The sequence below is a fragment of the Plectropomus leopardus genome, chromosome 16 (assembly GCF_026936395.1).
Source record: "Plectropomus leopardus strain MGB_pleo_1.0 chromosome 16, ASM2693639v1, whole genome shotgun sequence".
NCBI lineage: Eukaryota > Metazoa > Chordata > Actinopteri > Perciformes > Serranidae > Plectropomus > Plectropomus leopardus.
Genome location: NC_142191.1, coordinates 8,427,642 through 8,454,581, shown reverse-complemented (window position 1 = coordinate 8,454,581; position 26,940 = coordinate 8,427,642). Strand labels below are relative to the sequence as shown.

General features: G+C 37.7%; 1 protein-coding gene and 1 long non-coding RNA gene across 5 annotated transcripts; both read left to right on the top strand.

Moving 5' to 3' along the window:
• The first annotated feature begins 608 nt into the window (after positions 1–608).
• On the top strand, positions 609–18,651 carry LOC121955625 (triadin-like). 4 transcript variants are annotated; one of them, XM_042503658.2, is made up of 6 exons: positions 609–1,068; positions 6,686–6,888; positions 9,403–9,444; positions 13,801–13,848; positions 15,885–16,007; positions 18,428–18,651. In XM_042503658.2, the coding sequence occupies exons 2-6, from the start codon at positions 6,702–6,704 to the stop codon at positions 18,448–18,450; spliced, it is 423 nt and encodes a 140-aa protein (XP_042359592.1). In that variant the 5' UTR covers positions 609–1,068; positions 6,686–6,701; the 3' UTR covers positions 18,451–18,651. The 4 variants fall into 4 exon arrangements, with proteins under 4 accessions (XP_042359592.1, XP_042359594.1, XP_042359595.1 ...); XM_042503657.2 differs by having other exon boundaries at positions 612–1,068; positions 15,885–16,037; XM_042503660.2 differs by lacking the exon at positions 9,403–9,444 and having other exon boundaries at positions 611–1,068; positions 15,885–16,037.
• Positions 18,652–19,236: 585 nt separating this feature from the next.
• LOC148186814 (uncharacterized) lies at positions 19,237–22,794 on the top strand. The gene is made up of 3 exons (XR_015779138.1): positions 19,237–19,341; positions 19,531–19,600; positions 20,644–22,794. It is a non-coding gene; the product is annotated as an uncharacterized LOC148186814 (long non-coding RNA).
• Positions 22,795–26,940: the final 4,146 nt, after the last annotated feature.

The window sequence follows — 26,940 nt, the reverse complement described above, 5'->3', positions numbered from 1 at the left end:
CTTAAGAACTCACATGGGGCTCAACTAGATATTTATTCACTTATTTACTCTTCATTTTGACCTCTTCTTGACAAGACAGGGGAGGGCACTCTGGAGGAAATAGGTTTCCTCTGGAGGAAGTGTAAGAACAACTGTGAGATTTAGAAGTTTTAAGTTGTCAGGATTTTATTTTTTAACTTTTTGTCGAGGGCACAAAGTGTTCGGCCTCCTGCTGTGTTAAATTCATTGGAGGACCCAGCAATCATTTAATATTGTTGAATCATAAATGAAGCAAAGTTAATGATGGCACTTTACAGGTGTGAGGGGATTGGACAGGTCAGTAAGGTGAGGTCAGGGCTGGAGTAATGAGCATCTCAGAGGAGGAAACTCTGTTGTAACATCAGCTGTTAGCCGCCTCTGGCTGCCTCCATCATTATAACATGATTAATAAGCTCTGTGTTTCCGACACACAGCACAGGAGACTTTTAGACCTTTGTATGTTCACTTTATTCTTTCCTCTTTTCTTTTTCTCCTTTCCATCACTTGATCTTTTGCTCCTATGCACCCAGTTTTCTTCCGCCCCAGCGTCTTTCTCTCTCTCTTCTCCCTCCCTTCACCTCCTCTGTCTCTCTATTTTGGATCCTCAGAGGGGGCAGGGTGACTCTCAGTAGGTCAACCTCCTCTGTGTCCGCCTCTCTGTCTGTCTGTCTCACCCTCACCAGTTAAACTAAAGCTCAGAAACTTTAACAATTTTCTGGAAACCTTGAAGAACAACTTTGAAATTATCAAGAACAATAAAAGACAAAACAAAGAAGTGTTTACTGGATTTCCTTCCTTGGATTTTTCTCCTGCGGGGAAGGTTTTAGTGTATTTTTAGACCTGCTGTGATCCAGCTTAACCACAATTGCTGTGCGCTTTTTGCTGCCCGGATTTGAGTGTTGCTTCCATCGTCTTTTTCTCACAATCAACCGGGGCCAAAGAGGATTTAACGAAGGAGTTACATGCGCGTTTCCATGGTAACGGCGCATTTCCAGAGCCTTTGAAGGACTGAAGGTTATCACTGAACATCCAGTAGACTCAAAGCCCAAGGTAGTGTAAAAATCCATGTCACTCTGGCTGAACTTTATAATAATGATCTGATGCTGATGTTGCTACATGCTGGAGGTTTGTGCAGTTATTCTGTCTTCTCGCCATGTAAAATATCTACTAAAGGTTAGCTGCTTCTGAGGGCAAACTCCCAAACTTTATATGGTGGATAACTGCATCGTTAATGGTGTTTAAGGAATTTTAATGTAATGGTCAAATAAAGCAAAACTAATGACCATTTCTGTTATAGCAGAACAGATGAGCTACAATGTGAGCTATTAGCTCCTGTTGATATTTAACCATTTCCTCCCTCTGTTGTTAAAGTGCGATGCACACATTACTTAAGTCACATTGATTTATCTTAACATTTAAAAAAAATAAGAAAAATAATATAATGATACAATTATTAATATTATTATTATTAATAATAATAATAGTTATGATTATTAGTATTGTGTTGTTGTTGTTGATATTACAAAAATAATGATGAAAATTTAAAAAAAATTAAAAATATTTCTGATGCAATATAATACAAAATGCAATAAAAACAGAGTGTTCAAAAAGTGTAGAAAGACAAAACAAAATGTTTAAAAAAAAGTTTTTTAAAGATCTGTTTTTTATTACTTGTTGAGAGAACATTTTAAAATCATAATTTTCCACCTTAATGATTCAGTACCACACTGCTCTAATACCACTTGCAAATATAATAATTACATCTTGAAAATATTCACAAGGAAAAATAAAACATTGTTAAATGTTGTAAACTCCCACACACGGTCAGTGCATCTTGCATTGAAAAAGCAATATTTTGCTCATAGACCCTTGTCAACGCACACTGTAATCTTCATCGTTCTTCACACCTGTTAAACTAAATTTAACACACACAATAACATGCTGAGTTTTTATTTTAACAAATTGTTTTATCAGCTTATTCTGATGTAAAAACACATAGTATGGATCTTTTACTGTAAGTTGATGCCGAATTGATATTGTTATAAAAAATCTATGAAAAAGTATCAATACAACAATTTAAAAGTCCTTCATTTAAAACTACTAAACTACTACTTTGGTTGAAGTATAAGTATAGTAAGCAAAATGAACTTAAAGTATCAATACATCAGTGTCCAGGCAGCATTTTACTGTTGTAGTTGGTCAAAGTGGACCTTTTTTATTGTCTGAATACAGTGAATTTCCGGCACAGAGCTTTTATTTTGAAGTGCCACCTTGTTAACTGTTGCAAGTTGTGTTATTTCACTGTGTTCTAAGGCAACATGTTGTTAGCATTTTGTGAAATAATAGTAAATATGTGTGAATTTATCTAATGTGTGGAACTTGAACTAATAACTAAGGAGAAATCTGAACCTCGTGGTTGGACCAGTTGGGAAGCAATGCTGTAGCAGATACCCCAGAACAGTGTAGGCTGCCTCCTGCATCCATAACAGAGGCCACAGACCAGGCTACTGTATTTGATGCCCTGGGAATGATACCAGGGTGGTTTATAATAAGGCTTTTTTATGTTAAATCTTCATCTTAAAAGTAACTAGATAACTCTAGCTCCTAGATAAATGAGAAAAAAATGCAATATTCCCCAACAAGATGACTTACTAAGAAACACTGTGTCAATCTGTCATTTAGTTGCTGTACTCTTATCTGGGGGGGGGGTGCATATACTGACACACTCACACTCTCCCACTGTGACTTTGTCGCCTTTCATTTGCCCTCAAACACCAGTTTGTAGCCTGCACCCACATCGTTCTAATTCTGTTCATTCCTTTGGTGTGGAGGAGGCAGCAGCAGTTGGTGCTGTCCGTGTGTGTGTGTGTGTGTGTGTGTGTGTGTGTGTGTGTGTGTGTGTGTGTGTGTGTGTGTGTGTGTGTGTGTGTGTGTGTGTGTGTGTGTGTGTGTGTGTGTGTGTGTGTGTGTGTGTGAGAGAGAGAGAGAGAGAGAGAGAGAGAGAGAGAGAAGCACTCTGTGGTAGCAACAGGTGGGCTGGGTCATCAGGACAGACACATACATACTGAAAGAGAAAAATGTTTGCAGACTGTGACTCACACTTTGACAGAAACTATAAAACATGGTTCTATGTGAGAGAACTAAACTGTAATTAGATGCTTTTGACAAGGGTGGTGAAGTGGATGATTGCACAACGCAGCTTTTCCTCCTCTCTCTTGTTGTAGGACATTCACACTGAGCTCCAACCTTCTGTCATTGCAACATCGTGACTGTTTTTACCTGCTGTGGATCAATGTGTTGGTCTGACCAGCCGTTGCCAGAGCTTCACTAGATCAATGGTTGGCTTTTATATCTCACACACACACACGAGCACTTTCAGCTCTACTTCTGAAATGACACACACGCCAGCTGTTGTTCACACGATCAATGGTTTTCTTTCTTGAATCAGACACACACAAATGCACATTTGAGTGTGTGTGGGCAGAATTATGTTAAATTGATTTTGTAGTTTGTTATCTGAATGCTGCAACAGAAAGGTCAGCCCGACACCAGCTACCGAATCAAAACACATCAAATGTTCACATTATATAACCGTCCTGGATCGCATATATATACTTTGTCCAGAAGACAGACAGACAGACAGATTCATACAGATATACATGCAGTACATACATACATACATACATACATACATACATACATATTCACATAGATACATACATAAATACATACATAGATAGATGCATAGACACCTTGATCGAACTGTGACTTTGGAAAGCAATTTTACTATATATACAGTGGTTAAGTTCAATCACAGCGGCCGTGGGTTTGATTCCAGCCTCAGAAGTGTAGCTTGCGCTAAACTTGTAAGATTACAAAAATCTCAGTCTGTAGGAGGCTGAAAACATCGCAGATTTGACAGATATGAGGCCAAACATAACCCTTTTGCTCTCTGGCAAAAGGTTAATCCAACCGTGCCAAAATGTTCTTGTTTTTAGCATCAAAGTGTAACACTTGATGCTGCAATCCCTGATTAATAGTGATCCTGTTCAGTCGAGCTCAACGTCTGGGTTTTGAGTGCACAGGCTACATAATAGGTTATAATACGGGCAATTTACTCAAGTGGAAGCATATATATTGAGAAAAAGCCTGAAATGTTCCTTGTGGCACAAATACTCTTTAATGAGGAGAGAGGGGAGCGTTGTCACAAATCTCCACTCAAATTCTAGTAATTGACAGTGAAGATGAGAACCATTAGAGTCCGAGCCGCCACCTAATTGTGTCAACGAGATTGTCATAATGAATGGTGTGAAATGCCTCAGCTGGACCGGCACAGAGCACACAGGACTCACGTGGATCTGCATCCTTCAGGGCCTCATTAATAACCTTGAGAAGGGCATATTTCTTCCAAGTGAGTCAGTCGCTATTTTAATTCAAATCTCCACAACAGTGTAGCTATCACTTTATATTTGCAGATAAGCTATGTGAGAGGCAGGCGGAGAAACAGAAGGAAAAATAAATCATCTCAGGCGTTGATCGCAGCACGCCGCATAATGAACACAAACAACCTAACGCTGGGACATAATCATGTTATGGCACACGGCCCCGCTGCCATACAATGATGAAAACTTTCTTTAGAGAAGTAATTTGTCTTGTAGAGCAAATTTTTCAAACTTGAGATGGAATTTAATCTGCTCATCACCTCGGGTAATCTCTGCCTGTCTCCCACTCCCTCTCCTCCTCATCCTCACAGAAAACATGCTTGAATGATTTGCTGACATCCATGTGAATAAACAGCTGCTGTGAGCGTTAATCAAAAGAAACAGACATGCCTGTTTTACATACTGAAACATAGATTAAAGTTACATAAAAAGGGGCTCAGTGGCGAATTCATGGTGGGAAGATGTCAGTGTCAGAATCAACACCATCCTGCACTGTAATCCTGTGTTTTAACACCAAAGGCCTCAAAGCAAACTGGACCTTCCACCTCCACAATGCTCCCAAGACTTCTGTAGTTTATTCAGAAATGCTTTTTAATGGAAATTGTCTTTCCATGTGTCCTCATGAAACCGAAATTTAACGTCAAAGCCAGACAGTTTGTTGCTGCACCCAGACATCTCTTCATAATCTTCCAAATCAGATGCTAATTGCATTGCCCTCTAATTCCTATAGATGTTTATAGATACTGCCAACTTTAATAGATTCAGCAAGTTTAGAAAACTTAAAAAAATGTACTGTCTCAGCAAAAAAAGTTGCACTGTGGGATATATATTGTTTCTTTGACAATAGGGACAAGATCAAAGTTAAAGGGGCATATTGTAAAAAAGGTGTTCACTGCAAAGTAACCCAAAAAAGGAAGACAGATTTATCAAAAATAGAGTCTGAAAGAGAGACAGACAATAACAAAATAAAAACACGTGTCAGTGTTGGTCAGGTGTTGATAATAGTTTAGCCTTCTGCTAACCAGAGCCAGGGCTTAATTTGTGCTGGATCCTGCCCGAACAGAATGATTTCGCCCGCCATTGGCTTTATTAAAAGGTGGATTGTTGGTGCGGCGCTATCCGTAGTTCTGGAAAATCGACCCTAAGTCTGAAGTTTCCACCACTGTGGAAACCTGGCTGAAGGTACAAGACAAAGAAGTTACGAGAGAGAGCAAGCACTACGAACTGTTACCGACCCGACAATGTAGCAGTATAAAAGCGAGAAGCATCAATAGCATAGTCCCAGGATTGGGCGTGGCCTCTGCTCCTCCAGCGGACACGCCCCCAGCGTTTCAGATATATTTACTGAATACTGTGCATTTTTTAATGATTTTGAGACCTTCTTTTACATACTTGGCGATTTTTTTGGTCATTCAAATTGGGTCATGTGTTTAATAACACGTTTCTGTGATGTGACGAACTCAGAACACATTTTAATTATCAGTTAACACAGACTTTAAGTTCACAATCTAACCCTAACCCTTACCCCATACAAGTCTGTCCTCCTTCCAAAAGTTTGTTTTTATTTATTTATTTTTTATCAATATCTTTAAGTCAAGTCAGTTTTATTTCAATTACGCCAAATCAATTTGTTTTTTTCTGGGCACTTTTCACATAGAAGAGGTCTAGACTGTACTCTTTTTATAATATTAACATTAGCTGCATAGACATGAACTGAATGAATTTGACATGATTTCTTTCAATCTGATTGAAATCAATCTGAAGATTTTGGGTCAGCTGTTTACATGGGATGTCCTCTAATACAATCTGGTGTTTACATGTGCCGACACATGTAAACGGTGCAGCTGTGTGACATGCGCAAAAATGATGAATATAGTAACTTGACAGGGCTGCCAACTCTTGCATTGACCATGAGACAGACGCAATGACAGGTTCCAGTGATGTTTGGAGGCTGATTATTGTATTTCATGAAGGTGAAATGCTAAATCGCTGTACTAAAATCTGCTTATCAAAACAGCAAGCTTACGAAAAATGATTCTATCTACAATACCCTAATTGTTTACATCAGCTAAAACAAGAAGTCTGGTGTTTTTTTATTGTGATCTGAAAGTTTACAAGTTTTCTCAGAATTCCTTAAAATGTCTTTTTATGTCTTCTTCATTTCTTTTCCATGCTCACGTTCTGCTTTTTAAAACTTTTCTCTCTGTCTCTCTCCCTTCTTCCAGCCCTCAGCTCTCAACAATGAGCAGTCAGACTAACGGCGAGGAGGCGGCCCCTTCAGCTCAGACCAATCAGAGGACATTTCTGGACGATGTCATTCTGACCTTCAGTTCACCGATGGCTTGGCTGCTGGTCATTGCTCTGGTCATCACATGGTCGGGAGTCGCCATCGTTCTCTTTGATCTGCTCGACTATAAAACTCTGACAGGTAACACCAGTCATTTGTTGTTATTTTCTTCTTTTAATAGGTTGTTATCATTTTACCATTCAGTAATTATAATAATACTTCCATCTTAATGTGATTATAATGTGCTTGTAATATTTTATTAGTCCTTCAGCTCATTCACACTCATTTTCCACATATCATTTACACATCCACATTTCATGCAGGCATCTTTCAACAACATTTCAAACATTTTTGAAGCAGACTTCAAAAGTGGACGCACTCCCACAATCATTTTCAACATCCATACTCCAAGTTAGGGGACACACACTATCTCTTGTTCTTTTTAACACGTTAATTATGTTTCACAATATGTTCTGCTTGAACACTATTTAAAGTGGTGTGTTGTGTGTTTCCCTTCACTTGACAGATGGACGTTTTGAAAATGACAACCTGTTTTAAGGAGAGTGTTTTTCTCACGCTCACATGTTCACCAAGAGTCTAACATCAATTAGTCCACCAGTGGACAGTTTTATGTACCAGTGTAGAAATACAGCTGTGTACATACTCCTCATTTTCACTTTTATATCATACACTGGTAGAATGGATGGAAAGGGTGTTAACATGCACACAGTAACAGGGAGTTATCAGGGGTTTCATTTTTTAATAAAACATGTATTTATTTTAAAGTTTCTCTAGTTTACATGCACATCTTTAAAATTCCATACGTTGCTTTCTGCTCTACAGAAACTGAGAGCAGCTTTATTTCCTCATATATTTCTAATCCTATTATCTCCACCTCATAACTTAATTGTCTCAAGTGATCAAATGCCGTTTTCTGTGATCACACTTTAATTACTTCATTGTCATGAGATAACGGAAAATGAATTTCCCTAAGAACGCAACAATGTTACTGATTGATCAAAGTAAATGCAGCAGTCAAGATCTCCTTCAAACATTTTTGGTTCAGCTTAAGACTGCATGTTCGCTGTCTCTGTGATCAGGCTCACAAGGCTCTGCACACCCATTAATTTATATCAAGAGATGATGAGAGACGTCTGATTGCAGCATAACAGGAGAAATCAAGAGAGAACAACCGCGTTTGCACTCTTCAGCGTGTTGTTTCGTTTTAGTAAACACGGAATCAGTGTTTTAACTGTCCCAGAAATCAAAATATTAAACATGTAATGTCACCATGTTGACCTGATTATTCTCCTGTTATTGTTTAATCTACACTCAAAGCAAAGGTTTGCCATTATGGAAAATACGGCAGACTTATTTGCTCTCATTTCTGTTTTTATTTGAAGCAAAATAGTTTCTTTGCGTCAGTGCGCTGTTCAGATGGAGGCAAGCAACCAAAAACAAAACCTACAAACCTTGCTCAAATGCCTATGATCTGTGCCATTATCGTAAACGTTAATTTTAAAGTGTTGCATTAAACATGTCCTGAGTTGATATTGCCAAACAATTATAATGACAACTTCTCCATGTTTTTTTTTCAAAGCCATGACCCAGGTCTTTGTCAGCGTTTCTCCATGTGTATTTAGGTGACAATTTCAACAGTGGAGATATTTCTTTAATTGAATTATGACCAATATATTGGTGTGCATGTTGACAACATGTTCATTGCATTTACCACAGAATATTAATATTAGTGTGGAAATCAAAACTGTGAGTCTTTGTGAGACTCACACTACATTATATAATATAATGTACTGAATCAGGGTCACTGTTAACGGCAACATTATACCAAATGGATCATTTAAAATTGTGTTAAAGGATGATACGTTGCAGTTTTACCTTTTGGTATATTTATTTTTTACAAGTCAATTATTTCCCAGTCATCTTCTAGTAATTTGCAAGACATTTCCAGTGAAAGAACTGTGTTATTTAGCACTAATTATAGATGAAGAGAGTTCAATTGGTAGCCTACACACATTTAATTGCTAGCATGTCAGCTTAATATGCAAAAACTCTGCGAGCATTGAACATGTACAGTATGAAAGTATAAAAAAAAATGAATGTTTCTGTTTTAGATTTATCTTTTCTTTGAATGCCATTTCTACTTTCTCTACATTTAGTAAAAATACTTGCATCAGTCTCTCCTCATGACTTGATAAAAATAATGTGAAATTGTTCAAAAATAATGGACCTGCGAAATAATGCTTTAACATATATTCACATAAGCATAGTGGTGAAGCATTAGCATGCGCTGTAGAGATCTAAATAAACCTGACAAACAAAGGTCAGACTGCCTCCCTTCTTCCAGCCACACAACAGGAAATCAATCACTTTGATTCTGTCAAAGGTGTATTCCAGTGTGCAGTTCATTTACTGTGATAATGACCTTTCCATCAGTTCTGCTCATATCTGCTCCTTATCACTTCCACATCACCATGTCTGTGGACTATCCTACAGTGAGAGGATAGTCCTGCCTCACACATCCAACACTCATCTTTAACTCCTCTCCTCACTCTCCTCCTCCACCCCTCCACCCCCACCAACTCTTCACCTCTTCTCCATCCTCATGCCGTCAATCACCTGCCATCCCATCCAAAGAGTACACATCATACTGTGACGACCCCGTGTGTTTATCTCCTGGTAAAAACAACAACAACAGCAGCAAAACCACTAACAGTTTGACTGCACTGCTTGCTTACCTACAAGAGTGTTGCTTGTGATAGACCAGAGATTATTAACCCTTTGAGATCTGGACAATTTGGTCTGATTTCTTTTAAAAACATGGGAAAATGGCAATCAGCAATTTAGGAAGAAATGACCCAAAAAGTAGCAAGAAATTAGTAAAAAGTACCAAAAAATTGCATAAAAAAATCGCATTTTTTACCCCCCCAAAATAACCGAACAATTGGAAAATAAAACACAACAAAACAAATCAAATGCAAGGAACCAACAAATCTGTCCAAAAAAGCTGCACAATCGGGTAAATTAACATTCATGTCTAGACATCAACAATTATTTATTTAATTTGTTACCAGTCTGTGTATTCTCAATCCTTCTTTTTCAAGCATGACAACTCAAAAGTGTGCCTGCATTATGAGTGTGAAATTGCATGCATGTCCGTGTTTCCTCCAACAGTCCTCAATGACTAAGAAGCCGTGTCATACACAGGCTTAAAATAGACGTCTAGGTTTTGGGTTACGACTATTGTGTCTAATGATGACGGCAAATCAGTCAGCCTGTTGGCATTTCAGAGTGAATCATTTGTGCAGTTTTGTAGATTTATTTTCTTGTGACAGCTGACATTGAAATATAAGATCAAGTTCATACTGATGCAATAATCTCAAAAAAATTAAACAAAGTAAAGGAAATACATCCAGTCCCTGAATCAGATTGATTCATTTTTCTTCCATATTTCAGGCACAGACATCAATAAAAGTTTGGAATCATTTCTCCATAAGTCAAGGAAATGTCTGGTGGAGGATAGAGCTGAGCTGAGGAGGAAATGCACATGAAAAGCAAGGCGTCAGCTGTACGTTGTAGTTATCTCCCATTTTCTGAGGCAAATATTTGCAAGTTGACAATGACAAAATACTGCGCTGCATTTTTAATCACAAGCCTTTTTTCCCCATCATGACATTTCAATAAAGGCCAGTGTGTGTAAATGAAACAGCAAGGAGACACTCTCGGACAATAAAGAAGAAATGCAATTCGGCCCGTCGTTGTGAAGAGCAGAGATGTGTGTGTGTGTGTCTGTGTGTGTGTGTCTGTGTGTGTGTCTGTGTGTGTCTGTGTGTGTGTGTGTGTGTGTGTGTGTGTGTGTAGCCAGAGAATAGGATGCATAGACATATTGTATAGGAGAATATATGCACCATACAAAGATGTCAGAGAAGGAGAAGTTGGGGACAAAGCAGAAACTCTGCCAACAGTTTGATCAAACGGCTGTTCTTTGTTTCTCTGACAGAGAGACAGAGTCAAACATTACAATACTTCCTAATGTATGTGATTATCCATGAAAAGGGAAATCACTTAGATGGAGACAAATGGAAATGTTAAAAGCATCAAGTGTTTATTTAATAGTTGAGATCAGGCTTTAAAATGATGAGCGTGTTAAACTGTAAAATAGATCCACAATATCACTCTCCTATATAATGTCAGTATGTGGCTTTCCATTAACCCCTAAATTGTGCATATTGAAAATGCAAATACTAAATATCCCTGATGGAAACATGAGGAAGGGTTGAGGAAAGCATAGAGAGAAAAAGGGAAAAAAGATGTAAAGGAAGGGAGCAGGAGAAAAAGAAAAATGTGACGTGGAAAGAAAGAGACGGGAAAGAAAGAAATGAGTGAATGATGGTTGGAAGGAAGGAAGATAATGATGAACGATTGGCTGAAGGAGGGACAAAAAAGGAAAACGGTCTTAAAAACTGTCAGAAAGGAAGGAGGAGAAAGTATGATGAGGAGGGGTTTAAAAAAGGAAGGAGGAAAACAAAAAGAAAAGAGTAAGGGGGAAGAGAAAAATTATGGATGGAAGGAATAAAAAAATGGAAGAAAGTAAGATCAGGAGAGAGTATTGACTGTAGGAAAAAGGCATAAAGGGGAAATATGTTTTTACAAAAATGAGGAAATGTAGAAAGGAGAAGGAAAAGCGGATAATGAGGAAGGATATAGGGAAGGAGAGAGGAAACAGAGAGAAAGAATGAAGGATGAAAGAAAGTATTTAGAGAAGGATAAACAGAGAGTAACAAGGAAATAAATAAAGGCAGGAAGAACATGAAAAGAAAGGAGGGGAAATGATGGGAGGGAAAGCTCTGTATCATGTAGTTTTTATATGTATATTTAATATGTTTTATACATAGCTATTTTATGCTCTTTTCTTATGAGAGATCTTTTTTTTCAGAACCTCCTGGGTTTCTTTTTTATTATTTTTTTATTTATCTGCAGCACAATTGGTATTTTTAATCTGTTTTCTTTGTGTTTTATCATTTTGATGTGACTGTTAAATGACACAAAGCCAAAGGTGGAGAGAAGCAGGCAACAGAGAAAAGACACACAGGAGGAGATCTTGAAAATAAGACGGAAAATGCATTTATAGAGAGTAGAAAGAAGAGGAGATATGGGATGAATAAGAGAAAGAAAGAGGGTGGAAAGGTAAAGAGTAAGAGAGACTGAATGAATAAGTAATGACTATAAAAAGACAACAGAGAGTTAGTGGGAGGGAAATGCTCAATCTGTATTCCCGGTGAATCTGTCTGGAGTGCCAATCAAAGAAATGTCAGTGCATTAATCAGCTGTTTATGAGGATCCATTATACAACTCCTGCACACTGGGCAACAAACAGGCACAAAAGCCTCTCCCACCTGAGAGAGGGAATATTAAAAAGATCAATTAATGAGAGCAGCTGCTGGGACAAAGCCACTGTGAATAGCGAAGAAATGTCAAAAAATAAAATCGAAAATAATTTTTAGAATTCTGGGTGTAATTGTGTGGCTTTGCTTAAACGTGCCGTCTTTGCATCGGTAGCTACAGAAAATTTTACCAGCTTTGTTACCTGTTGAACCCTGGCATTATTCGTCTCCTGCAGTGTGAATTTAACACAAATAACTGTGCAAAATTACCAACAGAAGAAGTCATTGAAAAGGACAGAAAATAACGTTAAAGAATCAGTACATATGTCGTAGCAATCTCTCATAAATCATCCTTTATAAGTTATCATGTACAGCTGATTTACCAGTTAATAAAGCATTTACTAATGCTGTAATTTAGTAATAAGCCATTAATAGGAAGAAGTTTTGGGGTTTGTTAAACATCTCCACGCCAGGTAAGACACTTTGAAGTTATTAATACAATTGATAAAGGTGTCAAATATAACTTTCTTCAAATAAAAAAATCAAAAATAAAAAAATCATGTCTATAGTTGTTAATTATATTCATAAGTCTACTACTCTAATGAGTAACACAGGTTATCATTCATTTGTAATAATAAATGTTAATATTGTGATAAAAAAATATGTATGATTAGCTATTTAGTCTGCAAAATTACAGCCCATATTTAAGTTTTTTGTTTGGTGGTGACCTCTAGTGGCTGTAGTAATTACAACAGGAACAAAGAAGTGCGGTAGTGTAGCAGAAAGAGCGACATGGGATAGGAGGATCAAACATACACAGGACTTTCATCCAGGACTTTCATCCAGGAGACAATGTACAAGGTATAATCAATTTAAATGACCTGTGTTCATGTCCCACCATAACTCAATGTAGATGTTGTTATTTTAAAAATGAAATGTGGGCACACAGGTGCGAGAACTTGTTTTTACCCAGAGGATCACTTAAGTTGTTTATAATTTATTACAGCAAAACATACAAAGCTGCTGGATGAGGATAAACACAAACCAAAATGTATTTTATTGTTATTTTATAACTGATCCATAAAGCATCACTAAATAAATGTCTTTTTAGCCATAAATAAAGACATTATTAACAACTTATGGCCCTTTTATAAATGTAGCATTATTAGAAATGTGTTTGTTGGTATGTTAAGTGACACTTTAGTGGTAAATTATATACTATATTGAAACAGACAATGTCAGTAGTAGAAATACAGATAAAACTGTGTTGGGAATGTTGAAATGCTGCTTGTTTGAGTTGTTGCTGTACTCTCATCCAGCATGTCCTCTGCATCATCGAGAGAAGTAAGTCCTAACATGTTCTGTAAGATGAAGTGTGTTTTGTGTGTAATGTGTTTTTTTTTTTGTTGTTGTTTTTTTTAATCATGTTTGCCATTATAGCAGCAAATCAATACATCTAAAACTGTATGTGAATGACTGAAAATCTGCGGTACGCTGAAGGTCGCTGATTATTGTTCTTTGTGATTTTATCTGTTTTTATGGATTGTCTCTTAGTCTGTTATGTGTCTTTTTTTCTCTCTGTATCTTTTTCTATATGGCTCCTGTCATGCTGTCTCTGTTCACATCATGTTCACGTGTCTCTCTCTCTCAGGTATCCCTCCTCCTTCTGCCTTCGCCAAGAGAGGTTTGAGGCCTAGAGGCAAGCAAAGTCACTACCCTCTTAATTTGAATACATATAACATTAAACAATATTTCTCTCTCTTTGGCAACGAAACTGAGACTTACAGTTTTAAAATGAATAATGCCGTAGTGTGTGACCTCCAACACGTACATGTGCATCTTATATATATATAGTATATACATACCATGTGAAGCTTATCATGTTCATTTTCTGTTAATACTATTTGGTGTGTGATATGATTTTCACTTAATGTTGAGACCTGAGCTTTTGTTTGGTATATATTTTTAATTTCTTCCAGTTATCTGGGACAAGTAGGACCACATAACTATATATAAAAAAAAGTTCTTTAAGAAAACAATAATGTCGTCATATGGGTGTTTAATAAAGAAAAAACAGATTATGTCAATGCCTGGACATTGTTGTACAAAAATAAGTTTTATAACTCTTTGGGTTAGGGGTCACTATTCAGGTCTAAACAGGGTTTTCCACACAATTATTAATTTGTGGCGGGCCACCACAATGAAAATAGCTGCTTTTCTAAAGCTATTGAAATATACATGTGCTCATTCACTGCACCACACTCTCGGAGTGTAGAGCATGCTGTTGTCACAGATGGAGTAGCAGAACACCAGGCACAGTGGAACTTAACCATTCATTGTGCTGGGTCTAAAAGTTTGCATTCAATCACTCTGCTCTCATCCATTAATCTGATCAGCTCTGACCAGAGCAATTGATCAGCTATCATCGCTGCAACTCAAACTGCTGCGGAGGGATAAAAATAACTGAGTTTCACCTGCAATGCATTCACAGACTTGCAAAAATGTCCAAATTTAGAGATGGGTTAAAGAATTGATTGGGGAAAAATGGACACATATATGAGATTCTAAAAGAAAAAACAGGAAGTTTGCTGACTCTGTTTGCCCTGTCCCTGTGAATTCTCTGCGACCTTGCACTGTGGTCCAATTACTGCAACTTAATTGCAAATTTGACTGTTTAAAATTGGTAAAATCTTATTTGCATTTACAGCTGCAGGCAGCTTATTGATTCGCTCAGCCCCCATCTCTCTCTTTCTTTTTATCCTGAGACTGCAGGAACAGAGCTCTGTAACAGGAGTCACAGACAGACAGTGACGAGGCTTACTGTTACCATCACACAGCTAATGTTACTCAATGGTTATTTACAGTTTTAACGACAACCAGGCCCACTGCCAGGGGGGGTCAAAGGGTACTAAGACCCAGGGGGGCCCATTCAAAGGTCTTTGCACCACTGGTGGTGCTGTAGTGGGTGTGATGAGCGGCCCGATTTGGTAAATTTTGTCCCTGTCAATAATTTCTAATGACCGGACGACAGCTGAGTCAATTTAGTGACAGTATCAGATAAATAGCTCATTGTCAGTTGTTAACTGCTGCTGAGAGGCTTCTACCCAAGACAAAATATAACGAGTGGTGATGAGATCACCTTCTGCCCTGTTAGCTCATGCTATCCTGGCAGAAAGAGCAGGAAGAGCCCCTCTCACAGGGACAGTTTTGAGTTGCTTATCACAAATAAATTCTAATTTTGTGGGAATCGCTGAATCCTCGTAATAATGGTCTCAGTATCTGAAACAGCATCATGCGTTGAGAAAAACGTCTTTAAACATAGCAACTTGCATGACAATTTCCGAAAAGCTGCCATGAAATCAGTCATTTCGAGGTGCAACAATCACAAAAACAGCAAAATCCTGGAGGGATTACTGTATTGTGCTTTTGCGACCACTAGACAGCACAAAAAAGTGACCACAAATGAGGACAATAGATTTAAGTTAAGCAAAATGAAGTATAAGGTGCAGCAAAAGCCAAAATGTAATGTAATATACTCATATGAGGGCAGAGGGTCGCAGGAGGATTTATAGTCATCTACAAGGCTGTTGTGTGTAGCTGCTGGTATTTTGTCCGCCCTGTTTACTTGTTCAAGCTAAATATTTACTCATCGAAACATGTTAGATGTAAATTTCCTTTCTGCTTTACAATACTGCGTTCTAATATGTTCCATTTTCTATTTTTTATCCTGTTTAGGTGGTGTTCGTCCAGTAAAATCAAGCACAGCTGGAGTCCCTGCAGTTCAGGAGAGCACCGATTGGTTGGAGTTGATTTGGAATTTTGCGGCCAGTTTGGTAGCTCCTGATGAGGAGGAGGAAGGTATTCACCAGCTAACTGAATCCCTCACATGTAAGAAAACATCACCTCATACTAACTAATCATTTAATCACAAAGATGATTAATAACTAATATCGCGGATAAGATGCTTAACATCTTATTGACATTTACATGCATCAAATCATGGATGAAACATTTTAATATTCTGAATATGGATGACTTTTAATTAGCATGGAAATGCTGTGAAAATTAAACTATATGTTCATCATGATAATCCAGGCTGTGCAGATAATAGCAACGATGGAGCTGTCAGAATGTAATCACTCACTGACTAACGGGTTTGTAATTAATATGACGCCCTTTTAACCCGCTGAATTGCAGAGATACATTAGGCATAAAATAAACTTCCAGTCTCATTTTCTTTATTCAATTATCAGAACCAACGGCCCATTAAAAATCCTGCTAATTAACTGTAGTGAAAACTTGAACTGGAGTGCTTATTTATTTCACAATATTTAATAAACAGATGCACTCATATAGACTGAGTGGCAGAAAGACAAGTAAGTCACAATTATTGTATTATAAACATAAAAAAGAGGCAGTTTGTTTACAGAGAAAGATTCATGGCCAAAACAACAAGAAGACAAAGGAATAAACAATTATTTCATGCAGTTAGCTTGAAGTAAATGCTAAATTGGCTTACAGTTGTATAGAGTCTTTCTAGTTTTCAGACCACTCAGAGTGCTTTTACACTTCATGTTACATTCATACATTCACACACTGGTGGCCAAGGCTACAGTGCAAGGTCCACTTGTACGCGGTAATAATTCACCCACCAATGGAACAGCCATCGGGAGCATTTTGGGGTTCAGTATCTCGCCCCACTTCAGCATGCAGACTGGAGGAGCAGGGGATTAAACTGCCAATCTTCTGATTAGCAGACAACCTGCTGTACATCCAAAAACTCAAAAACAAGTTTTTTTTGCTTTAACAGGGTTCATACAAAGTGCTTGAAGTGCATGGATTCAACACTCATAAATTTCAGTCTTGAAATACCTTGAAAATCTTTTTTTTTTCTTTTTTTTTTTAAATACTAATGTAAATTCTATTTCTGAAATGTGTTAAATAATTGCTTTAAACTAGGATGAATAGAACCACAGTGGTTGCAATTATTTGCTAGTGCTGTATTAGCGCCAATCAGTTGGTAAATACTGGTAAATGGTCGGCCCCAAGATGTTTCGCGAGCCTTCAAAACACTCACACTGGAGCAGCATCAGCCATTAGCACGAATTTTTGAGCTGTAATTTGGCAGTGAATAAGCAGCAGTCAATTAATAATAAACTGATTTAGGCCCGAGTAGCTTGTTTGCTCCATTTACAAATTTGCAGTTTCTTGCAACAGATGCTTGTAGAGAAAACAATTTCATCCTTTAAAATAGAAATTAGTGCTTGGAAAAGTACCTGAAAGTCCTTGAATTCGAATAGCACCTATGTGTAAGAATCCTGTTTAAAAGCAAAATGCACTTTTTTTGATCGTTTTCAGCGAAGATCGAATTTAGCAAAATGTGTTTTGCTTATGATGTTAATGTAAACAGCTTTTTCCTTTTTAAATCTGCAGAAAATCTGTGGCCTCAAAATTCCAACACCTCCACAGATTAATATGTGCCTGTTTGTCATTGTTAAGTTAATGGTGATTGCACAATGTAATGACGAGAATAATAACACACTCAGCGTTAAGATTGGTTGCCTATAAGCCTCAATTTCACTGTGTAATTGTGTCTGCCAACTAGGCGTAGGTGGTATAACATTATCACAGTATACCAGAATATTTAAAAATCACAAAGATATCCTTTTCAATACGATCATGAATACAGGTGCTCCTTTTTCTATTAAACTCATTGTATGTAGTGCACAGCACGCACCATCGTAGCTCAGTCTCTGGTCTTTAGTGGTGGAACAGGCAGCTGGGTTGAAAGACACAGTGACACCTAATGGTGGAGGGAGAAGTTACAGGACTGTAAAACAGCTGGCGGCCAGCAGGCAGTGAGACTGTGGGGATTAACAGCATGTTTTCATTACATTTAAATCGGTAAATTAAGAATTCATTTCCACCAAACCTGAGCTGGTGATTGTTTAAACAGCGGACTTACTAAACAGATTACTTGCAAGAGTAACCAAGATGGTTTGGGTGAGTTTTTTCTTTCTGTTACATTTGAATGATGTGTGATTTCTGATGAGTTAATGAGGCAATTAAGGCTCCTCAGTCTTACCTGACGGAGGGAAAGTTTAATTCAAAAAGTGTACAGTTGTTATTTCTCTTTGAAAAGTTGTCTGTTTGCACTTCAATATTTATTGCTTACTAGATATGATGATATTAGACAAGAAAGTGCAGTTTGGTGTTCAGTATTTATACCTACAATAACTGGGACTAATGAACACTTTATTTTCTGCTCTGTCCTTCAGCTTTCCACTCTGAGGAGCTCTGAACAAGAGGAACGTGCAAAGAGGACAAGAGGATGAAGAGCCAGAGAGGAGAGGAGAGGGCAAACAGATGAGTGTCTGACTGAAATGAAGGAGAGGATGTAAAGAAACTCAAGGACAAGGAGGATGTACAGTTAATCACAGTGATGTGTCCGTCTGTATGTTATTCACTGGAATTTGATGAATAAAAAACTGACAAGTTGAAACCTCAGCCTCGGCTTATTTTCTGAGCATTATAGAAACACGATTATCGTCCTTGACCATATCTGCACTCCGCACACTCTTCTGGATTTCCATTTTTTTCTGGTTTCCGGTGTCATCGATTTGTAGAATGGGAGATTTTGTTTTATTTGGTCATTTTTCCTTAAAATATTTGTATTTCTATGATAAGTAAGTCAAGTTTGTAGTTAAACTGTTTCTGTTTTGTCTACTTTAAACCTACAGGCAGATCTGTCAAAAATCAATGAGGTGCGTATTATGATTTGAACATGCTTAAACCTGTTGCTGAAATTGTCTAGAGTATCTAGCAATCAGCTGCGTTCTTGCTGCTATGCAGAGATCTTCACTTTACTGAGCGCAATCTTCTCATTTTATGTCTATTCTCTTTTCTCTTCATGTTTCATTTTACATTTTTTTTTTACCTCATTTCCAGTTTTCTTACTGTAACAGAAAGTGAGTTAAAAGTTAACATTAAGTAATTATTAAATTTGTTCATCATCATTGTGTCTTTAAACATGCCATTTTTGTTAAAAGTCTCCCTGAGATGCACCTGACCCACCAGAGGAGAGGAGGACAAATCAAGCGCACCTTCCCGGAAAGGCTCCACCCCCCTCAGGTGCAATCACTCTGTTTAATGAGCAGCTGTTCTTCTGTCCAGCAGCAACAGTGTGCATCATGTAAGTTTCTTTATTACTTTAATGCACTGCATTACTGCACAATATTTGTCAATGTTTTGCTTCATTGTTAACAGTGGTATAATGTAATGAAGTAATATTCTTCGTTAGAGTGCTTAAGTATTTTTGGGAGAATCTGTACTTGACTTGACTCTTGTCGACTCTCACTTTTCATACTCTCACATACTCCAGTACATAGTTACTTACTACAAAATAGGGAAGGAACCGAGGAAAGGAAGAGGGAACAAATGGACAGTTGAAGGTATGTGAACAGTGGCGGGTCTAGACTTTTTATTTTACAGGGGGCGCCAAATTGGGGCACTGACTTATGCAGGGGGTGGCATGAAGTACAGCACAGCTTTAATTTAAAGTTTTTGTCTCTGCTACCCAAATCTACTTTCATTAATAACATTGACGTGTCTTTCATTCCTGTTTATAGTTTATTTTAAAAGATAAATAGACTTACCTCACAATAGAGTGACAACACACGAATGAAAATTAGAGCTTTCTTAAGTTATTAAAGAAAGGTATAAAGTACAATGGCAAGAATAAAATGCAAACAAAAGTAGAAAAACAATTAATAAGTAAGCCTGTGAAAACAAATGTTTTAACAGTTGTGTTATTTGTATATAAAATTAGTCAGGCAAAACACATTATTACCTCTCAGGTGTCCAACTGACTTGCACCTATAAACAAAAATTCAGATTACTCATCAAACGTTTAAAACTGACTGGGCAGATGATGGGCAATCATGATGCCGTGACACCTGGGGAGGCCAGTCACATTTATGTGCCGGCCCTGTAATGTACACTTCATTTTTAAGATGGTGTAAATCTCCCTAATAATAATAGTATTTTAAAAAAATGATAACTGAAAAAAGCTGATAACTTTTCACTTTGTTTTGCCAGTTTAGGGGGTCCATACACAGAACATTGCACTTATTGCACATTTCCATATACTTTAAAACACCAAGCATAGAAATAAACAAAATCAAGCACATACATTTTATGTTCCCTCAAAAGGACTGTGCATTGACTCATATTCACTCCCTGGAGACTTAACTCTAACATAAACCAAACTCCAATCCAAATCATAAATGTAATGTTAGTTTTCGCCCTAAAAATGAATTTGTTACCAGGTTTTTATCACTGAATAGGACACATAAACACACAGAGACACGAACACAATGTGATGCATCATTTTGAGGTAGCCTTTCCATGAGGGCCCTTTCTGTAACAGAAATACAGCTCACACAGCCTTTCATTTCCCCTCCTCCCTCTCCGGTCTTTCTATCTGTCTGCACAGGAGGAGGTCTGAATTGGAGATGACCAATGACTAACAAGCCCCGCGGTCGACACCAGGCGAGTGATGAGGAACAGTAACAGCCAGAACCTGCCGGGAAGGAAGATGAACAGTTTCGCCCGGGGGGGATACCGACACGGAAGAGATAAGAATCAACTCACCTGCAGTGGGGCCCTCCGACATCAGAGCAGGTGACTCCAACAGGGAGATTGAATATTAAAAGTGGGCGACAGAGAGAAAACACAGAACTGCAAATTCATAATTCTTCTTGAGATAAAGAGGACAGTGTGACCTGCAGTTAACTCGGAGGTGAGAACATGAGAAAAATGGACTGTAAGCCCGAGCATGAGATCACCAGCAAGATTTATGAAAACCTCGTCCACTGCAGCCTCATAAAACGAATCCAGAGAAGAAAAAATAGGCTTTAACCCCTTAAAACCTGGATCAACATCAGTTTTCTTGTGCTCCAGAAACATATGGAAAAAAGGCCGCCAGAAATTGTCACAAATTGGAGAAATTTTTAAAAAAGAGTGAAGGGTGACAAGAAGATGACCTGATTATTAGCTAAAAGTTTGAGAGAGAAAGGTATGTAGAGAGAATATATTAGAAAAGTATTAGATAACAAGGGAAGAATATAAAGAAAACTATTTAATTATTAGTTTTCTATTTAATATCAGCCCAAACTCTGATCACACAGTACATCTAGGTGGTCAGATTGAATATAACCCAGATTCTGTCACTGAGTTGCCTATTTCTTGCTGCAAATATGTTCAGAAACATGTTTTAGCTCACTGTTATAATCTTATACAAAATCATTTGTTGCCAGCCAGACGCCATTGTGTCAAGTGAATGAGTTCACATGACGTATAGGATCGTTTTTCGTCCCAGTGTGCTGCAGCACGTTTTTGTAGTTGTAGGTTTTCTACCTCTGAAGCAAAAGCAAACACCACAGTCCTTCCTCTCTGTTTTTTCTGGTCGCGCAGCACCAGTTTCAAAAGCATTTACATTTTCTACTGTAGAAACAGTTTTAAGAAAAGATCAGCGATTCAACAGTGAAATACCTTTCTAATGCTACGACCCCATCAGTAGTATAAAGAACAATAAAATCCATCCCGCTCTTATTCCGAGCTAGTCAAATACCTTCGCTTACCACTTGAGAACGCGGTTTGAGGGAAAGGGTCGCGTGTGCATGAAACGCATCAGGACGGCATCAGGTTGAAACGCTGCTGGTGACATGATGATATTAGCAGTGTGAGTGCCTATAGTGTGGGTGGGAGGGGTGACTGATGGATCCTATAAATGACTGACTTTCATGCAGAAGTCTGTGTTCACTTCCTGTCTCAATGGGTTAGGGTTAGGGTTTTCTTTCTACGCCCCTTCTACTGTGCCTCTTCTGCCTAAACCTAACCGTCCGTCACTTTGTTGCCTGATTCTAACCATCGTTCCAGACATTTGTTGGCGATCTGTGTTGATGCCATCTGCTCACGTATTCTTAACGTAACCATGTGCTGCGTTATCTCACCCACATCACGGTAGCGATTTCCTGGAGCATAAATAGTTGATGCAGAAGAGTATCTTTAACGTTGTAAAGTCTGTCCGAGTTGGGTTTTCACCTGGAAGACTGCTGTTTGTTTTCCATGTGAAATTAAAAAGTCACGTTGACTTTTTTTAGCTTTACGTACTTACTTCCTTTACATGGTGACGTCTTGTTACATGACATATTTAAGTCACTTTACAACATACTTATGTGCAAAAAAAATAATAAAAATGTTTTAACCTTACTAAACCTAACCAATAAATTTGGGTGCTGAAAGCAGCCTGGGCCGCCACCATGTAATGTGGCATTTAGAGACGTGACCATTTCACATATTTCAGCTAAATCATTTTGTGTAAATTGCAAGTACCGCAAAATAAGACATGCTTTCTTCTAATGTACAAAATTATCATAAAATTTGAATCATGCAGCAGATCAAGTCGTGCTTTCATATGATTGGTATTCAGATGCTTGCAGGTGCTTGAGCCGATTTAACGTTGTGTTATTCAAAGTGTAGCTTATTTTTTTTTACATTCTTACATTTTACAGCTGCATTTTTAGCATTTTATTTGATAAAGTGGTTAGCCCATTGCGACAGAGACAATTAAGCTTTTTAGCATTTTGCAAACAATCAGAGTGTGTGTTTATGTACTGTAAATAAAATGGGATTAGGCTGTAACAGCAGCTAATTGTCATTTCCTAAACAAATATGGATCTGCATCTGCCTCATCATTTCTGATAATCTTCTTCTGCAGCCTCAAATGGACACATTTATATAATTTAGATAATGTAAATAGGAATACATTCATGTTCAATTAGAAAATAAGTCGGCCTGCAGTCGGTATTGTGGGGATGTGTTTTGTGGCGTAATGAAATTGCCATTAAATTAAAATGAAATCATAACTTAATTACAGCTCTAATGGATTTTAACCACATTGCAGTGAACATATCAGTGCAGCAGAAAATCTGCGTGATTGAACAGGGAGTTGATTCTGTAAATTGCATTACATGATCATCTATTCAGCCCCAGCTCAGCAGCATATTTGAATAAAACTGAATCAGAAACATCTACCTTGGAACGAGTGAAGAGTAGATTAGTTCTTTGTATTTATTGATAGAGTCAGAACGGTGAGATAACGTACCTGAAAACCTTTTCAAAACACATAGCAGCTCAGAGTTGAAGATAAAATCACTTTACATAAGCGTATTCTTCGTAGTGGAGGTGTTACTGAAAAGTGCCTTTAATTTATTAAAGCAAACGCAGCATCCTCTCCGATTCACGCCGTCTCATCACCATTTAAGTAAATGAAAGGCTAATGAAAGCCACTCTCACTCCTGTAATGGTTTGTTTGGGGGGCTGAGCAGCATCCAGACGATGATTTAGCACAGAATTAAAGGTAAAATGATGAACTATTTTTAATTAAAGTGTGCCGTTTGATTATACAAACCAAATCAAACAAAGGGAGGCAGTATGGGAAACACGGCTGCATTTTTATACTGAAATTATACCTATTCTACAACTTTATTGCATTTCTCTATGCTTACAGGAGCCACTGCCAGCTGCTGGTTAGCTTACCTTATCACAAAGACTCCACAAACTGAGCCACCTGGTGCCCCGATATTCTTGCAGTTTTAACTAATTTCTTGTCGATATTTTGGGTAATATTTTGTAAAGTTACTTTTTGCTTTCTTCTTATGTTCTTGAGAGGAATCCCTGTGCTCAGGTTTTAGAGGGTTAATGCAGAGGGTTGGCTTCAGTGTGTTGATGGCATCCTGGCTGGTTCTGGTAGGTTTCTGATTGTGGAATAATACAGCTGTAGTTTTGGGATATAATTGTTTCAGTTGTTTTACAAATGAATCCACCACAGAGTCATCGATGCCGTCACTGGTGACATCGGTGTTCTGGATCGTGCTCCGTCCGCGCCGTGTCATGTGGTGCAGACTGTAGGGTGGCTCACTCTTTGTTTTTTGCACCCATTAAACAAAAAAAGGTGCAACAGGTTTACAGGTGCTGGAATGCAGATCAGAAAATATTCGTCAGCAGCCTTTTTTCCATGACCAAAATGAGATGGTTTTGAGCTAAAAATAGATGTTCATAATGAAAACCATGACAGAATCTATGAGGGTTTTTTGCATCGACAGAACAGGACAAGAGGAAAATGTTACAGTGGACTATTGGACATTCAAAATGAAAGGATAGGAGACAGGTGTTTGAGACCATATGTAGAGAGATTTTGATATGTTAATATTAATTTTCAAACCATTTTTTCCAAAATAATCTCAAAACGAAATTTCTTATACGACCTGTCACTGTGATTCTAATTTATCGGACCTGTAGCAGCCTAATGAGATTCATTTAAATACAAAAAAAATCTCAAATCTAAAAAAAACATCTTGACAAAAATGTGACTAAAACTAATAAGCATTTTCGTCAAGACTAAATCTAAAATCGCTGCTAAAATTAACACTGCCTGACAGACATGAAAGTGGAAATCATCTTCTCCTCTAACGAAATCTAAATGTATTTCCCAAAATGTAGAATTATTCTTTTACAGTAAAAGCAAAGGAAATGTGGTTAACGTGTGAGTTTTCATTTCGATATTGGCTCCACTACATTAGACTCACAGTAGAGAGGAGAGAAGTGAGGATGGTTTGGCGATGTGTAGAGAAGGTACTGTTGGAGGTAACTGCATGCTGGGGGAGAGCCATGTACCGGCCAAGACGTGCCGCCAGAATTATAACTCAGCTGACCTGGAAAAGACTGCAGCTCTCCTCTAAAGCACTCCTTCATCTCAAATAACATGTGCAGGGTTCGTACACATTTTTACCAATAAAATTCCCATAACTTTTCCATTTTGAAGCTAATTTTAAAGACTGTATATCCTCTGAAACAACCATTGGTGCTCATTATTATTATTACTCCTTATTTTTTTAATGTGACTTATTTGAAAAAAAAAAATGCAGAATAGGATTAAAACTGATTTAAATATAACTTAGGGATTATTTGTTACTTATTATAATGGAAAAGGTGATGCAAAAAAAGGTCAAATGAGGTCAAAGGTCAAATAATTCTTTAAAGATTTGAAAGGGACTTTAGTTTTTTATTTTGGCTTTAGTGGACTACATCTTTAAATGGCTGTATTTTGTATTCATTTTACTGACCTGCGTGCCAGTATGTTCTTTTTTTTTCTTTGGAAATTTTTGGCCATTTTTAAAGAGAAGATTTTGGCAACTTTTTTTCTTTAAAACTATTGGGTGATTTTTTAAAGAAAACATGACCTCCAATCCAAAAATTATACAATTTATCACAGATAGAAACTGTAAAAACAGAAATTATTGTTGGATTTTCAAATTTCTGACAGTCATTGAACACTTCATGTGTTATTCTACAGGTTAGTGAAATCAAATTCCATCACTATTCCAAAACTTTCAGTATATATAATTTAACAAAACCTTTCCATGCCTGGAAATTGTGATTGGTAAATTCCATGAATTTTCCAGGTTTTTCATGACCGTATGAACCCAAAATTTAACCTCCAGAAAAATAATCAAAAAACAATAAATATACCAAAATAATAAATGAGAAAGAAAACTTTTTTTTCCCACTCTGTCTTTATTTGTTTACTGAGAGGTGACAGCTGATGCATATTAAAAGTGCTGTGTCAGCTTTCAGATGTCTTTGCAATAATAATCTCTCCATTTATGGCATGAAGAATCAAGGTTCAACATCCACTGTTGTGGTTTTTATTACTGGTATCAAAATGTAAATGATATTCAATTTCATCAACAAGATAATGTGATGGGATAAGGGCGGTTAATCTTTGAATAATTGACAAAAAAAATACCATTGCACGCGCGCGCACACACACACACACACACACACACACACACACACACACACACACACACACACACACACACACACACACACACACACACACACACACACACACACACACACACACACCTGCCTTTAGATTCCCAGCAGTAAAAGCCATGAATAATGGATCTTAGTTTTCCCTGGCCTGAGGGAGAGGCTTTTAAACATAATTTGTTGCTTTAATTTATTTACACAACCTGGCAACCCCGGCCCTCAGGCTGGCTGCATTACACAGAAACTGAACCACCCCAGGAGGGACACCATTCATACACACATGTTCACACATATGACACACACACGTCTACCCCAGGTATTATACATATTCTTGCATTGACTTATAAATCTGTGTATTTCACACATTCATAAAAAAATATGTAAATGTTAAAGGTGCGCTCTGCAGGAATTGTATTGTTTGTAAACATAATTCAAACTTGGCACCAACTGCAAAGCACTTCTGTAGGAACATGACATTTGTTGTAGAGGAAAAGGTGATATTTAAGCAAGCCAACAAAACTGACGGACGGTACCTACCTGTTCAACAGAAGACAGGCCAACTCCATGCCGCTCTGCAGTGTTTGCCAAAATAAAGGAAATTAAAAGTGAAAGCCAGATTTACTCTCATTTGGGAGTGAGCTTTTCTGCTTGACATTTCATCTCGCTATATTTGCGTTGTTTTTGGCACTGCGTCCATGATTTTTGTCGCTTCCTTTTGGATGCTGCTGCTTACGGTCTGAACGCTGTTATTGGCTGGTGGCTTCATGCCCAGAAACGTCCTGAACACAGCGACAAAGTAGAAAAAACAGAAAAATGACGCTGGTGGAATGCAGACAGCCGTCTGACCTCTCAGTCGCTTTAGACTAATCTTTCAGCAGATGCACCGCAGTGC

What these genes read in the sequence shown, in the direction of transcription:
- LOC121955625 (XM_042503657.2), top strand. Translation starts at nt 6,702, where the DNA reads ATGAGCAGTCAGACTAACGGCGAGGAGGCGGCCCCTTCAGCTCAGACC. An exon ending in CGACTATAAAACTCTGACAG is followed by an intron (nt 6,889 to 9,402) that starts GTAACACCAGTC and finishes TCCCATCCAAAG; the next exon opens with AGTACACATCATACTGTGAC. An exon ending in GAGAGGTTTGAGGCCTAGAG is followed by an intron (nt 13,849 to 15,884) that starts GCAAGCAAAGTC and finishes TATCCTGTTTAG; the next exon opens with GTGGTGTTCGTCCAGTAAAA.